This window comes from Calliphora vicina, chromosome 5 (genome assembly GCF_958450345.1).
Source record: "Calliphora vicina chromosome 5, idCalVici1.1, whole genome shotgun sequence".
Lineage (NCBI taxonomy): Eukaryota > Metazoa > Arthropoda > Insecta > Diptera > Calliphoridae > Calliphora > Calliphora vicina.
This window is the reverse complement of record NC_088784.1, coordinates 87,825,483-87,841,599: the sequence shown is the minus strand read 5'-3', so window position 1 is coordinate 87,841,599 and position 16,117 is coordinate 87,825,483. Positions and strand designations below refer to the sequence as shown.

General features: G+C 28.8%; 1 protein-coding gene across 1 annotated transcript; it reads left to right on the top strand.

The window, feature by feature from the left end:
• Positions 1-1,380: 1,380 nt before the first annotated feature.
• On the top strand, positions 1,381-15,638 carry sut1 (sugar transporter 1). Its single transcript, XM_065513415.1, has 7 exons — positions 1,381-2,068; positions 9,081-9,185; positions 9,254-9,414; positions 10,667-11,261; positions 11,339-11,551; positions 11,624-11,726; positions 15,005-15,638. Exons 1-7 carry the CDS (start codon positions 1,913-1,915, stop codon positions 15,259-15,261), a joined length of 1,590 nt encoding a protein of 529 aa, XP_065369487.1. The 5' UTR covers positions 1,381-1,912; the 3' UTR covers positions 15,262-15,638.
• The last annotated feature ends 479 nt before the right edge of the window (positions 15,639-16,117 follow it).

Here is a 16,117-nt window from a genome sequence, read left to right as displayed (position 1 = left end):
ATTTCTACATTTTTCATTTCCGACCCATATAGATAGCGGAGTCGATTAAGCCATGTCCGTCTGTCTGTCTGTTGAAATCAACTTTCCGAAGCCCCCAAATAACTTACATACACGATCCATACAATATCTCGGCTCGGTTGCTATTTAAAATCTAGAAAATCGGTCCACAAATGGCTGATATATGTATAAGGAAAAAACCAGGACAACCTCGATTTTTGACCTATTTTTATACCCTTCACCATGAGTGGCAAGAGTATATATAAGTTTGTCATTCCGTTTGTAATTTCTACATTTTTCATTTGCGACCCCATAAAGTATATATATTCTGGATCGTTATAGATAGCGAAGTCGATAGCCATGTCCGTCTGTTGAAATCAACTTTCCGTAGCCCCTAAATAACTTACATACATGATAATAACATTACATTCGTACATCAATATGTCGGGAATTCTTCCGGCTCGGTTGCTAGTTAAAATCGGCCAAAAAATGGGTGAGATATACGGAAAAAACCAGGACAACCTCTATTTTTGACCTATTTTTTTAACAACATCTGAATTACTAAGTTATTAATATAGACAATATGGATATCTAATGATAGATATTTCAGACCTTTGCAATGACTTATATAAGACCATAGCAAGTTGGACCTACAATGGGTCAAAATTTTTAACCCGATTTTTTTTTCCACCAAAAGTTTTTTTCGCTAAGAATTAAAAAAAAAAATTTTTAAAATTAAAAAAAAAAAAAATATAAAAAACAATTGGAAAAAATTTTTTCTAAAAAATTAAAAAACTGGAAAAAAAATTTGTTTACCTAAAAATATTTAAAATTTTTATATTGAAGTGTAATTTTGTGAAGGGTATATAAGATTCGGCACAGCCGAATATAGCTCTCTTACTTGTTTATATTATTTTTAATATCGGAGGAATCCATGACATCTAAACGGATAAATTAAGTATATTTAGGTGAATATTGCAGGTAACTTAAGGAGTTTAAGATTTAGGATTTCGTGGTTTCATAAATGCTTCCTAATTTGGGAAGTGCTAAATGGAAATGTTAGTGCTAAATTATTCTTGTCTGACGATAATACTATTCATTAGCTGCTATTTGTACAAAATTAAATTCTGGAACTGTGGGAATAAATTTCTGCAAAATTTCACCCCCTTTTAGTTTTTTTTTTGTGTACCTACTGTAAGTATCTAAAGAGAATCAAACAAAAACTTTAAAGAGAATTTCATTGTATTGTATCTTTAGCTAATAAATCTGTGTATTTACAAATGTACGCAAGTATATAGTATATATTATATATGAATATGAATGCGTTTTAATTATATAAAATAATATGTTGTGAGAGATAGAGGATTTAGTTTACTGGTTGGCTCCTATAAGGGAGCACCTACCATAATTTTGAGTTAAATAAAAATTGCAATATTCTTTCGTACATTTTATTAGTAGTACCTACATATTATTCTTAAAATAAATATTTAGTGGTTTTTGTTTATTTTTGTGTCTAAAAATTAAAAAAAAAATAAGAAAAATAAACCCGGGGAATAAAAAAAAAAGATAAAAAGTCTTGTGCATAAAATATAATTTAAATGAAAAATAATAAAATGATAAAAAAATATTTTTATAATAAAAGTAGACTTACTCATGGCTAAACAATTGATTTAGTTAATATAATATAATAATAATACCAACAACAAAGATAAAGCACATTGTGCTAAGAAATAAAAGAGCATAGCGTATTAAAATTTGAAATATTCTCATAATTGTTGTTGTTAAGCTGTTAAACAGCTGTCTAAAATTTTTATATTCAGACATACATTCATACGTGTTTTTTTGTGTTTTATATACACGTGAGTTCTTTTTTTTCATCGCAATACAATAAAAAAATACAAAGAACTGCAATACAATGGATCCAAGACAATTGGAAGAAGAAGCAGAATCTAGTCGTTTATATCCACAACTCACAAAGGTGGAAATCGTCAATAATACTCAACAAAGTACTACCGAAAAAGTACCAATAACAACAATCAACAAAAATACCAGAATTAAGAGTTACATCGAGGTGTGTATAACTTCCCAGCAGTTAAGCAAGTAGTCAATATGTCTCCCTCACAAATGTCTGACCACTTGGCTGACTACAATTTATATATTTTGGGTCATTTGACATGTATGTGTACTTTGTAGTGTAGATATAAGTCAATTGGTTACTTTATACATCTCAGAGTGAAGTCAATTGTCACTTAAGTGTCTCTAAGTAATGTAGAGTGTAGTCACTTTAAACGTTTATTTCGTACTGCTCTTTTTCTGTGAGTAATTCGTACAAACTGGTTTTATACAATGTTTGTTGAAATAATTCTCAAACAGTTTATTTTCCTCTTTCATAAGTCTACTGACATCCCATGTAACCTAGCGGGAAGTGAATTGTCTCTTTAATGTCACTAAGTAACCTAGAGTGTAGTCACTCTAAACTTTTATTTTGTACAGTAATTTAGAATGTAATAATTTTACCCACCAGAAGTAATCTATTGGAGAGTTGTCGATTGGACTGTCTATAAGATGTCCTTTTAACTGAATATTTGAGGTAAATTCGCATCCGTACATGTTGAAATAACTTTTTATGTGCTGATCAATGTGAATCCAATTCGTTGACTACTTTGGACCAGCTATCAGCCAGTATAATTGTAATCCAAAAGGACATCCTGCTTAGGACATGCACGTGTTGAAATAACTACACCATTTCCTATTTTATTTCAGAAGTTTCTAATTGTATTTCAGAAATTCCTAATTATATTTCAGAAAAATCCAATTGAAATTCAGAAATTTCCAATTATATTTCAGAATTTTGTAATTGAATTTCAGAATGTTCCAGTTATATTTCAGAATATTTCATTTATATTTCAGAAATTTCCAATTATATTTCAGAATTTTCTAATTAAATTTCTGAAATACAATTAGAAAGTTCTTAAATACATTTAGAAAATTCTGAAATTCAATTAGAAAATTCTCAACTATATTTATGATTTATGAAATATAATTGGAAATTTCTGAAATATAAATGAAATATTCTGAAATATAATTGAAATATTGTGAAATTCAATTAGAAAATTCTCAAATATATTTGGAAATTTCTGAAATTCAATTAGAAAATTCTGAAATATAATTGAAAATTTCTGTTCTTAAATACATTTAGAAAATTCTGAAATTCAATTAGAAAATTCTCAAATATAATTGGAAATTTCAGAAATTCAATTATAAAATTCTGAAATATAATTGGAAATTTCTGAATTACATACATAAATGTATTCTGAAATACATTTAGAAATTTCTGAAATATGATTGGAATATTCTGAAATACAACTACACCATTTCCAATTGTATTTCAGAAGTTTCTAATTGTATTTCAGAAATTTCCAATTGAATTTCAGAAATTTCTAATTATATTTCAGAAAATTCCAATTCAATTTCAGAAATTTCCATTTATATTTCAGAAATTTCCATTTATATTTCAGAAATTTCCATTATATTTCAGAAATTTCTAATTATATTTCAGAATTTTCTAATTATATTTCAGAATATTCCAATTATATTTCAGAACTTTCTAATTGTATTTCAGAATTTTCTAATTGTATTTCAGAATTTTCCAATTGTATTTCAGAAATTTCCATTTGTATTTCAGAATTTTTAATTTATATTTAAAATGTTTCTAATTGTATTTCAGAATTTTCCAATTGTATTTCAGAATTTTCTATTTGTATTTCAGAAATATCCATTGGTATTGCTATTAGAATTTTCTGAAATACAAATGGATATTTCTGAAATACAATTGGAAAATTCTGAAATACAATTGGAAACTTTTTAAGTATAAAATAAAAATTCTGAAATACAAATGGAAATTTCTGAAATACAATTGGAAAATTCTGAAATACAATTGGAAATTTCTGAAATACAATTAGAAATTTCTGAAATATAATTGGAAATTTCTGAAATATAATTAGAAAATTCTGAAATATAATTAGAAAGTTCTGAAATATAATTGGAAATTTCTGAAATATAAATGGAAATTTCTGAAATATAAATGGAAATTTCTGAAATTGAATTGGAATTTTCTGAAATATAATTAGAAATTTCTGAAATTCAATTGGAAATTTCTGAAATACAATTAGAAACTTCTGAAATACAATTGGAAATGGTGTAGAAAATTCTGAAATTCAATTGGAAATTTCTGAAATACAATTAGAAACTTCTGAAATACAATTGGAAATGAAAGGTAATCACTAATTTGGGACAGTCTCCTAGATCTGCAGGGTTATGGGTACTTTACATATAAGTTGTGCATGTATATAGTTATAGTATAATTTATGCACTCTTTTTTTACTTGACGTCTGGCAGAACTCGTTTCTAGGAGAGTTTGCGTATTACGAGTTTTCGTGCACATTGTTCAAGTACTTTCACCAAAGTCCATTTCAGCCTCTATAAATAGCTATACAAGTTTCAAAACCAACTTAACAAAGTAGTAAAAAAAATTGAGTACATACAGTGAATGACAATACAATAAATAGATTTTTTGTAAACTATATTCCGTAAAAAAAATGATGTATTCCCAAATATAAATTTATATTTACTAGGATCGCCTGGTGGCCGAAATTCGACCACTTTTAAAACGGTTTTTACCACTTTTATGGAAAGAATTTTTAAATATTTTTTTATATTGTGCAGATAAAAACCTTTGACACCATATATGTTTCATCAGTATTGGTGGACAATAACCTACTTAAAAGTGTACCATAAAAAACGAGTGACCTATTTATATATAACAAGATTGTACCCTTCACCTTCGTGAGAAGGGTATATATAAGTTTGTCATTCCGTTTGTAATTTCCACAATACAATTTTCCGACCCTATAAAGTTGTATATTCTGGATCCTTATAGATAGCGGAGTCGATTAAGTCATGTCTGTCTGTTGAAATCAACTTTCCGAAGCCCCCAAATTACTTACATACTCGATTCATACATGAATATCTCCGGAATTGGATCGAGAAAATCGGTCCACAAATGGCTGAGATATAACCAAAAAACCAGGACAACCTCGATTTTTTACCTATTTTTGGCATATATCTGGATTACTAAATCATTAATATAGGCAATATGGATATCGAATGATAGATATTTCAAATACCTTGCAATGGATAAAAATCGGAAAAATATTTTTTAACCTGAATTTTTTTTTCGCTAAATATAAAAAAAATTAAAAAAAAACAATTCGAAAATTTTTTTTTACAAAAAATTAAAAAAGCAACTTTGGAAAAAAAAATTAATTTTGTTTACCTAAAAATATTTAAAATTTTTATTTTGAAGTATAATTTGGTGAAGGGTATATAAGATTCGGCACAGCCGAATATAGCTCTCTTACTTGTTTATATGTTAAATTAAAATTTAATATGTTTTCTCTTAAAATATAATAAATTTCATTGCTTTTAAGCATAAAATTTTAACATTTATATAGAATGTGGATATACTTCTTAGCATTCGAAAAACAATGGAAACTTTTATACTTCTGCAAGAAAGAAGACTAAGACAAATAGAATATGTAAGAAAACGAAATACGATGTTTTACCGTTATTTCAATATTTAAATAACGTTAAAACATGAAGCTTTTTACAAATTTAATAGGTTTTCTATTAAAATATAGTAAATTTCAGAAATTACGGAATTAGTTTTCAAATATGATCCAAAACTTTTTATCGGTTCTAATTGTTTTGTTAATTTTTGTAGTTTTTAGTTCCATTCATGCATAAAAAGTATCAATGGAACTAAAAAAAGCTTTTTCAAAATTATTTTTTTGAATCATCAAAGTTGTATTACACACAGTTATAGTTTGTGGTAAAAAGTGGGTAAGTGGTAATTTTAAATAATAAGGCTAAACTAGCAAATACTTAACTATAGATAAGCGTGTTGTAAATTATTCCATAATGCGATCAATGCCGATAGATTACCTCCTACTTGTTGTACATTAGAAACAATGCAAGTTTTTTTGATTTAGGTTTTTTTTTTAAACGTTTTTAGATTAAACGTAGAAAGTTAAACAACTAATATAATTTGATTTTAAGACATCAGGTTAATAACATTATTTAGATCTTAATAAAAACACGTAAGCGATTAAATCAAATCTTTATATACGTACATAATAATTCATAAATTAAAAACACCGACAGAAAAACATCGTTTTATTGGGGGCATAATTTGCAGTGTTTAATCAAAATTACTCAAAATGCAACAGCAATTATTAAAAGGGGACAGACAGGTGGTCCCCTTTAATATTATCATTTAGATTTCCTACTAATTAAGACTAATAAAATTTCAAAAGCACTAAATTATTCATTTTATTTCGATTTATAAGAATATTGCCAATCGATACCGTTTAAAATTGTCAACCGTCATGACGCGTCATTGCAACTTTTCCGTTATCGAGATTACGCCAGATTTGAATTTGCTAACCTTGTATTGAATAAGGAAATTCAGCCACATTTAACTATACTACATAGTCATGGAAAATTTCCAAAAAACAGTGCCGTTGAAGTCATTCTTAAATGGTTACCACCAGATATTTGCGGCTATTTGTTTCCCGCTATGAGAAATTATGGTCAAGCCAACAAGATGCCGTCATTATAGATCCTCCTGTTGACTACACAGTATATACTTCAAACTGTTTTCGATCCAGGTTTAGTGGCGAATATACCGAATAGATCTGACTATGACTACACTCTCCATATTTCACAGAATGTCATTTAGATATTCGGTGGACCAAGATCACATGAAAAGGGTGGTATATATTCGAGATTTTTTTGTGTTATGGTAGCTTCATTCAATCAGAAATTATGGCTATAAAAGTAGCACCTTAAAAACTTCAGCATCAAGGGATATCGAGCTGGCCTATCCACGTATTTACCGATAGCAAAGCGCCCATTGGATTGGATCGAATATTATCAAAGAATGCCCGATTGTTCTAGAATTCCCAAAAGCGAAACTAAAGGAAACTGCACAGGAACGAATTCGGATTTGATATTTCACACGAACTACATCTCATTGTCAAAGAAAGATGGGAAAGAGAACACACTTGCCAGGAAACCAAAAAAGTCTGGCCTAATATGAATATATATAGGTCAAGACTTGCGATAAATCGGACTAGATTCCATCTAAGAAACCTGTTAAGAGTAGCTGCACGATTCTCTTGCAAATAGCAAGGTAGAAGCTGTAACGATGTGAAAGATGAGGAGACAACTGAACAACTTCTCTCTCACAATCTTAGAGGAGATTTGAGTAAGATTTACACCTACAGAACAACAGGATGAGAATGATGGCGGCCAAGAAACATAGGATGAGTTATCACAGCGGGACTTACGCTTGATCTTAAGTGAGTTATGCTGCGCGGGGCTGCAACTTAAACATTCTTAAAATCGTTTGAAATGGATAAATAATTCACTCAGGTGTCGATACGAAGCATTCCAGGGTTTTTTCTTTTTATGCTTTTTATTTTTGTTTACCTATAATTTAATGTTAAAAATAAACAAGTAAGAGAACTATATTCGGCTGTGCCGAATCTTATATACCCTTCACCAAATTATACTTTAAAATAAATTTTTTTAAATATTTTTATTTAAACAAAATTAAACTTTTTTTTTGTTTTAAATTTTTTTTTTTAATTTTTTTTAAAATTTTTTTTTCCCAAATTTCCCAAATTTTTAAAATTTTTTTTTTAGTTTTTAAAAATTTTTTTGGGAAAAAAAATTAATGACAAAAAAAAATTCGGGTTAAAAAATATTTTTCCCGATTTTGACCCATTGTAGGTCCAACTTACTATAGCCTTATCTACATCGTTGCAATGGACTTTGAAATATCTATCATTAGATATCCATATTGTCTATATTAATGACTTAGTAATCCAGATATAGATAAAAAATAGGTCAAAAATCGAGGTCCCGGTTTTTTGCTCATATCTCCGTTATTTATGGACGGATTTTGCTGATTTTAAATAGCAAACTTCTCGAAAGCATGTCTGATAGAATTATTGAAGATTTGGATCCCGAAGATATCTGGGGTCTTCAGAAAATTGATTTCAACAGACAGACGGGCTTAATCGACTCCGCTATCTATAATGATCCAGAATATATATACTTTATAGGGTCGGAAATGAAAAATGTAGAAATTACAAACGGAATGACAAACTCTCACGAAGGTGAAGGGTATAAAAAAGGGAAAAAACTCACAGGATTTTTTTTTACATAATTGGGCTGATAGAGAAATATTCATAGAGCGGAAACTCTCTTCTCAAAGACCTAACTCAATTGTTAAAAACCCAAGTGGTGAAATGTGTTAGTACAAAAACTATGTAAAATTTTAATAATTTTTTCTCTTTCAGTTTTTACTTGTTTACGATCTATGCGTATTTCTCTAAATATTATTAGATTTTTCTTAAATTTTGTTCAACATTTTTTAGCTTTTAAAGGAGGATAACTCCCAGTTCCTCTATATTGAATGAAATGTAAGATGAAACAATTTGCCTCAGTTTTAAAAACATTTTCGAATTAATTCTATACAACATTTATTCGATTCACTTTCCTTTTGACATGGAGGAACAGGCAGTAATTCTTTAAATAAATTCGCAATGTATGTTTTTAGAAATGATAAATAGATTAAATTAAAATAGTGTTTTATTAGAATTTTAAAAGAATTTTTTTTTTGATAGCATTAAAAAGCTATTTTGAAAATGGTGTAGTCTTTCACCCAAGTGGCCTAATTAGTTAATAATACATTTTATTATTTAAAAATAAAAACAGAATATGTATAATACAAGTAATTAAATTTAATGACTAAATAAGTATTGAATGTCAAAGATCAATCTCTCAATACGTGCCTAATACGTTTCGTAATTTTATTATAAATACGTATTCATTAGAACAATATTTAAGGAAACTTTTTTTTTCAAAAACATGATAACAACATCCGTATCAATGAAAAACAAAACTGTTTATATTAATTACATATTTAAATTAATATTTTTTTTAATTTTTTTCAGAAACCTCAATGGGGTAAATTATTGACACTTGTGGGTTATGCATCTACATTTGGTGCAGCCGTACCGGTGGGCTACTGTATAGGTGTAATTAATAGTCCGGCTAGTGTAAGTTGCTTTTTAATTTAATTTATTTTTTGTTTCTAACAATTTAACTAAATTTCTATTTATTTTAGCTTGTGAAATCCTGGTGCCGTGAAAGTTTACTTCAACGTTATGACTCGTTTTTAAATGACTCAAGTTTGGATATGTTATGGGCCTCTATAGTGTCGGTGTTTTTAGTAGGCGGTGCTATTGGTTCATTAGGTGGTGCTGGCGCTGCAAATAAGTTTGGAAGGTTAGTATGCATATTAAGGAGGTACTTATTTTGCAATTTTTCTTCAGATTTAATTAATGCCCCATGGTTTAAAATTGTCCTACGTCATATAAAAACTAAATTTGAGCAAAATCGGATAACGTTTTGAGCTTGCACTATTGATAAATACACATAGATCAGAAACTCTGCTGTTAAAGACCTAACTCAGTTGTCAAAAACCAAAGTGGTGAGAATGTATTAGTAAAAAAACTATGTAAAAGCAAAACCAACACTCGTATGTGTGATTATTTTGAGTAATATTTTAGTTGAGATTTTTTCTAGTTTCCGCTCTATGTGTATTTCTCTATGGCTTGCACAATATATTTGTCTTTTTATCAAAGTAGGAGGCATAGAGAAACATAGAGCCATAGAGAATAGACATAGAGCGGAAACCCTCCTGTCAAAGACCTAACTCAGTTGAGTTTTTTTCTAGTTTCCGCTCTATATTTCTCTATGCATAGAGCGGAAACTAGAAAAAAACTCAAACAAAAAATTACTCAAAATAATCACACATACAAGTGTTGTTTTTGTTTTCACATAGTTTTTTCTACAAATACATTCTCACCACTTAGGTTTCTGACAACTGAGTTAGGTCTTTGACAGGAGAGTTTCCGCTCTATGTCTATTATCTGTGGTAGTAGGGGTCTTACGCGAATTTTTTTTCGAGAAATTTTTTACAATCGGTTCATACGCTAAACGATAATAGGTACAACGGTTAAAATTCGTAGTTTTATTCCTGATTTAGGTTTAATTAAAATCGAAAAATAAAATTTAAATTTTTTGAAATTTCGTTTAAAGAAAATTTGGAAAATAAAATGACAGTTGTCAAAATATTAATATCGAACAGCATTGATGTTCTACAACCACTTTTTAATTGTTGTGGTTTGTAGAGCGAGAGAAAAAAAATACAATTTTCAATAGGCAATGATATCTGTCCCTCTTTCCAAACCGCAACCATTTTGACATTTTCTTTTGTTTGTTTTCTATTGCCATATTACTGGTTCCAGCTGATTCATATCTGTGTAATCTGTGATCTAAACGTTATCCGATTTGGCTCAAATTTTCAGAATTTTATTTTTAGCTAACGGATTTTTAGACCTTAGGAGCATCGAAAATCCAAAAAGTGCAAAATATGGACCGCCAAAAGCCAAAAATTTAAATATTTTTACAACAAATATTTGTTGAACATATTTAAGACACAAATTTAAAACCCTTATATATTTTTTTTTTCCAGAAAAGGATGTTTTCTTATCAGTGGCCTTCTTTTTGCCGTGGGTGCCATAATGTTCTTCTTCTGTCGCATGGCCAACTCGGTGGAAATGTTAATTTTAGGACGTCTGCTAGTGGGTCTAGCCTCTGGCCTAACAACAGCCACCTTACCCATGTATTTAACTGAAATTGCTCCCCTAGCGTTACGTGGCACAATGGGTGTATTCTGTGCGGTTGGAGTAACGGGTGGTGTTGTTGTTGGTCAAGTCTTTAGTTTGCGAAATATTTTCGGAACTGCCGAACTATGGCATTATGCCCTAAGTTTTTATATAGTTCTAGTAATAATCTGTTACCTGCCATCATTTTATTTCCCCGAAAGTCCGAAATATTTGTATATAGTACGCGGTGATCGGGAGCAAGCTTACAGTGAGCTGCTACGTTTAAGAGGTCCCAATGCCACGGAGATAATTAAACAAGAAATTGATGAAATGGATTTGGAATTAAATGCTAAAGTACAAACTAGCAGCTTTGGTTCGGTTTTAAGAGATCCGGCCTTATTTTTACCCTTGTTAATAGTATGCTGTTTCCATGGTGGCCAGCAGTTGTCGGGTATAAATGCGGTATGTATGAAGTGCAATACAAAGTACTTTATAATGAAAATATTTTAATTTATGTTTTTATTTCATAAAATTTTTAGATTTTCTATTACTCTGTGTCTATATTCGAAAAAGCTGGTCTTTCTACTGCTGATGCCGAGTGGGCTAATTTAGGTGCTGGTTGCCTAAATTTGGCCACTTCCTTTTTGGGCCCCATGCTAATGGCCAAAGTCAATCGCCGTCCTTTAATGATGTTTTCCAGTGCTGTATGTGCCGTCTTCCTATTCATCATTGCCTTTATTTTAAATTATATTGTAAGTTTTGGTTTTATATGGAGCAAAATATTTTGAAGATTTTAATTAATTGTTTTTTTAATATTTTTTCAGGAAGCTGCTAGTTGGTTCCCTTTGGCTTGTATTGTATGCATTATGGGCTATATATTCTTTTATCAATTTGGTTTGGGTCCCATTCCATATTTTATTGGATCTGGTAAGTTGAAATAATTGTTTTTAAACATATTTAGTTAGTTGGGTATAAATACAACAAAAATACTTATAATAAAATTACCTACAAAGTTCCCTTTTGCTTCAACAAAAATTCGAATTCAAAAAGCTGCCATTATTAAGAAGACACTTACCTAACTGACTAAAACATCTAAAAACCAAATGCTGAAATTTTTTGTAAAAAAGGATAACGTTTATTTGATTAAAGTTCCATGTTTTGAGTCAAAATAGCAATATTTTCAAACATAGTTAAAAGCTAAAAAATAATTCCAAATTAAACTTCCACTTCCGAAAATCAATTTAATAGGCATAAATCTCTTACAGCCATTTTTATGTTTTAATTAATTTTAATATTAAAAATCGGCTCCATTTGTACCACTATTTACCGACTTATGGCCACGTCCATATTTCAGTTAATTTTCACATGCAAAATCGACTTTGTATTGACAATATTTTCATGTAAGGTCTTGGCCGATCGGAGATTGAAAGTGCAAGAGATTGTTGAAGCCATAGGCATCTCACATGAAAAGGCTACACAAATGTGCAGTTTCCATGGCAAAAATCCATGAATTATGCTACAAAATGCTTTCCTTTTCCGCCATATTCTCTGAAGAAATGTCTCAACGATGAAATCATCTAACAACAAGTAAGAGAGCTATATCGACTATGTCGAATCTTAGATTTTTTCATCAAACATTTTTTTTGTCATAAATTATTTTTCCAAACAAAAACAATTTTATAATTAAAAAAAAAATGTTTGAAAAATCTTTTTTTAAAAAAAAATTAAAAAACAATTTCGAAAAGAAAAAATTTTAAAAAAAAATTAAATATTTTTTCGAAATTTTTTTATAAAGTTTTTTACATTTTTTTGTTTTCGAAATTGTTTTTTAATTTTTTTTAAAAAAACGTTTTTTCCAATTTTATTTTTTTTAATTTTAAACATCGTTTTTTTGATTAAAAAAATTCGGGTTAAAAAATATTTTTCCCGATTTTGACCCATTGTAGGTCCAACTTACTATATACATCGTTGCAATGGTGTTTAAAATATCTATCATTAGATATCCATATTGTCTATATTAATGACTTAGTAATCCAGATATAGATCAAAAATAGGCCAAAAATCGAGGTTTTCCCGGTTTTTCCTTATATTTCAGGCATTTGTGGGCCGATTTTGTCGATTTTAAATAGCAACCGAGACGGAAGAATTCCCGACATATTGATGTATGAATCATGTACATATATAAGTTATTTGGGGGCTACGGAAAGTAGCTCCTAGGACATGGCTATATCGACTTCGCTGTCTATAACGATCCAGAATATATATACTTTGTGGGGTCGCAAATGAAAAATGTAGAAATTACAAACAGAATGACAAACTTATATAAAAATACTTATTTTGATGACCTCGATTAATTTTTATTTTTTTGGAAGGCATATAAAAATTAGATAAAAGTTGGACAAAATATATAGAGCTTAAGGGAGACTATATTCATTAAAAAAGGCATGGACTTTTTGAGCCACGTACAATAAAATTTTATGATTTTTTTGGGTATCAAATTAAATAATTTGTAGTATATTTAAACTTACATAGTAAATAAAATATAAAAGCAATTTTTAATTAGATTTTTTCCAACATTTAATTGGGGGATTCACACGGTCTGCTATTAGGTCATATTGTTATAATGTCCTAATATATTATGACAGTTTAAACAAATTGTGTTTCAAACAAAAAAGTTCTAAACTAATAAGAAGTGCATATCGCTCATTTGCTGCAACAACGTCATAACTCAAAATCCGGGTGTTTTGAACTGAAAAATACAAAATATGCGCCGTTCCTTTAGTCTTTCATATAGTTTTATCAGTTTTAAAAAAAGTCACTTATTTTTTGTATGAGTGTTTTTTCGTTGTAAACGTCAAAATGAAAATTCATGTTTTCTCGTATATTTGACAAGTAAAAATTTGGGTTAAATACAGATTAGAAAGATATTAATGTCTACTATTTAAATCAGGTTTTATTTCTGAATTCGCATGATTTGTTGAAAATTTATTTAAGAAATAGTAAAATGTCATAGAACATTCAAAGTCGTTTTTCTCGAAACGATTTTTTTTGAATTATGACGTTGTTGCAGCAAATGAGCGATATGTTTATTGTTTTGTCATTAAATAAAACCTTTTTTTTTGAAGTACAATAACAATTTGTTTAAACTATTATAATCTTTTAGGACATTATGACAATATTATCTAATTTTTTAATATAATGAAACTTTGACCCTAAACTTCAAATAAAATTTTGCTAAAATGTTCAGCATTTAGATGATGGAGATTAATTTTAGTACTTGGGAGTACTCGAAAATCCATAAAGTGCTAAATAAGGAAGACCATTATTGGGCAATAATTTCGAATTTAGGATTTTGTAACAATTTAAAGAATTTTCTATATCTAATATTGAATTAATAATATGTATTTGAATAAGTTGCAATTTCAGTAACTCTTGGATTTGAAGTGAGTTATAATTATTTAAACTTTTTTTTGACCCTTTTGATGAAATTTGTATTTAGTTCCCAACAAAAAAAATGAATATAACGCAATCTTCAAAATGCGCACTTTGGAATCAAAAAATAAATTGCATTTTTATCACACATGTTTTCATCAAACCCAATTTGTAGTTGAATTTTTATTAAAAATAGTAATTGAATCAGCCAATTAACCTCGGCATATTTATTTTCCTTTATTTTGCTAAGTTTATATGCCTCAACATGCATAAATTAACAAAGTACTCACTTGTACATTCATGTTACTGCGTCAAAGCAAAATTTATTGATAAACAAAGAAATCAGCAGAAATGAGTCTCAATTTAATTAAAACAATTTTACTTATTTATACGAGTATTTATGCATCACATCACATTCACTCTGTATATTGTATTTATAGATACTTTCGCAATTCACGTGATACTCAATATGTTTGCTAAATAATTCTATATTTAAAACTCGTGCTACAAATTCTGCACACTTCCAAATCAGTTGGTATCATTTTTAATTGTTTTAAATTGAAACGACTGAGATGTTGTAAACATACACTACATACGTTATTTTTCAATGTACAAGCCAATGTACTTGCTTATAATTGATTAATTGGCGTACTGAAAACGAAACGTGATGATAACTTAATTAATATGTTTCATTGATATTATTTATGCCTTTAACTTTTATTTTCATTTACTTAAATAAATTTTTAATATTTATTTTCTTTTTTTTTTTGCAGAAATCTTTGAAGTAGCTCCCCGTCCTGTTGCCATGTCCATGGGCAGTTTAGCTTCTTGGTCGTGTAATTTTATAATCGGCATGGCTTTTCCTCCACTATCCAATGCCTGGGGTGCCTTTGTATTCTTGCCGTTTTCGGTGACATGTGCTCTGCTGTTTGTCCTAACAAAATTATATTTACCTGAAACCCGCGGTAAAGATCCCTCAGAAGTAGCTCCTTTGGTAGCCAAAGGTTTTCGTTCTAAAGTGCTGCAATAAATTTTATATTAATATTTATTTTGTAATACATTTAATAAGATTTAAGTTAATGTTTAACCTACAATCAAGTAAAGTGTTCAAGTTCAAATTAAAATTTTCAACAATATAATATATTTTTATAATAATAAATACATTTAATTAGAAACATAAAGAATTGTTCAAAACAAACTAAAGTGATAATTAATCCATAAAAAGAAATACATAGTTAGTTTATAAAGCAATTTTTTGTAGAAATTTTAGAAGATAAATTTATTTAATTATTTAAAATTTGTTTTATTAAATATCTCCTATGTACATAGAAATTTTAAGAATTAACTATTAATAATAATAATGTGTAATACTTACTATTAATAATAAAGAATTTTTTATATACAAAATTCGATTCGAAAGATAACACTTTCAAATTACAAAATTTTCAGCATAAAAATTCAAAATTTTAATTATCGAATCAAATTAACATTCAACTTCGTGAGAAGGGTATATGTATATAAGTTTGTTATTACCACAATATAATTTTCCGACCCTATAAAGTATATATAGTCTGGATCCTTATAGATAGCGGAGTCGATTAAGCCATGTCCGTCTGTCTGCTGAAATCAACTTTCCGAAGCCCCCAAATAACTTACATACACGATTCATACATCAATATCTCCGAAATTCTTCCGGCTCGGTTGCTATTTAAAATCGAGAAAATCGGTCCACAAATGGCTGAGATATAAGGACAACATCGATTTTTGACCCATATCTGGATTACTAAATCATTAATATAGACAATATGAATATCTAATGATAGATATTTCAAAGACCTGTGCAACGACGTATATAAGTTAAGTAAGTTGGACCTACAATGGGTCGA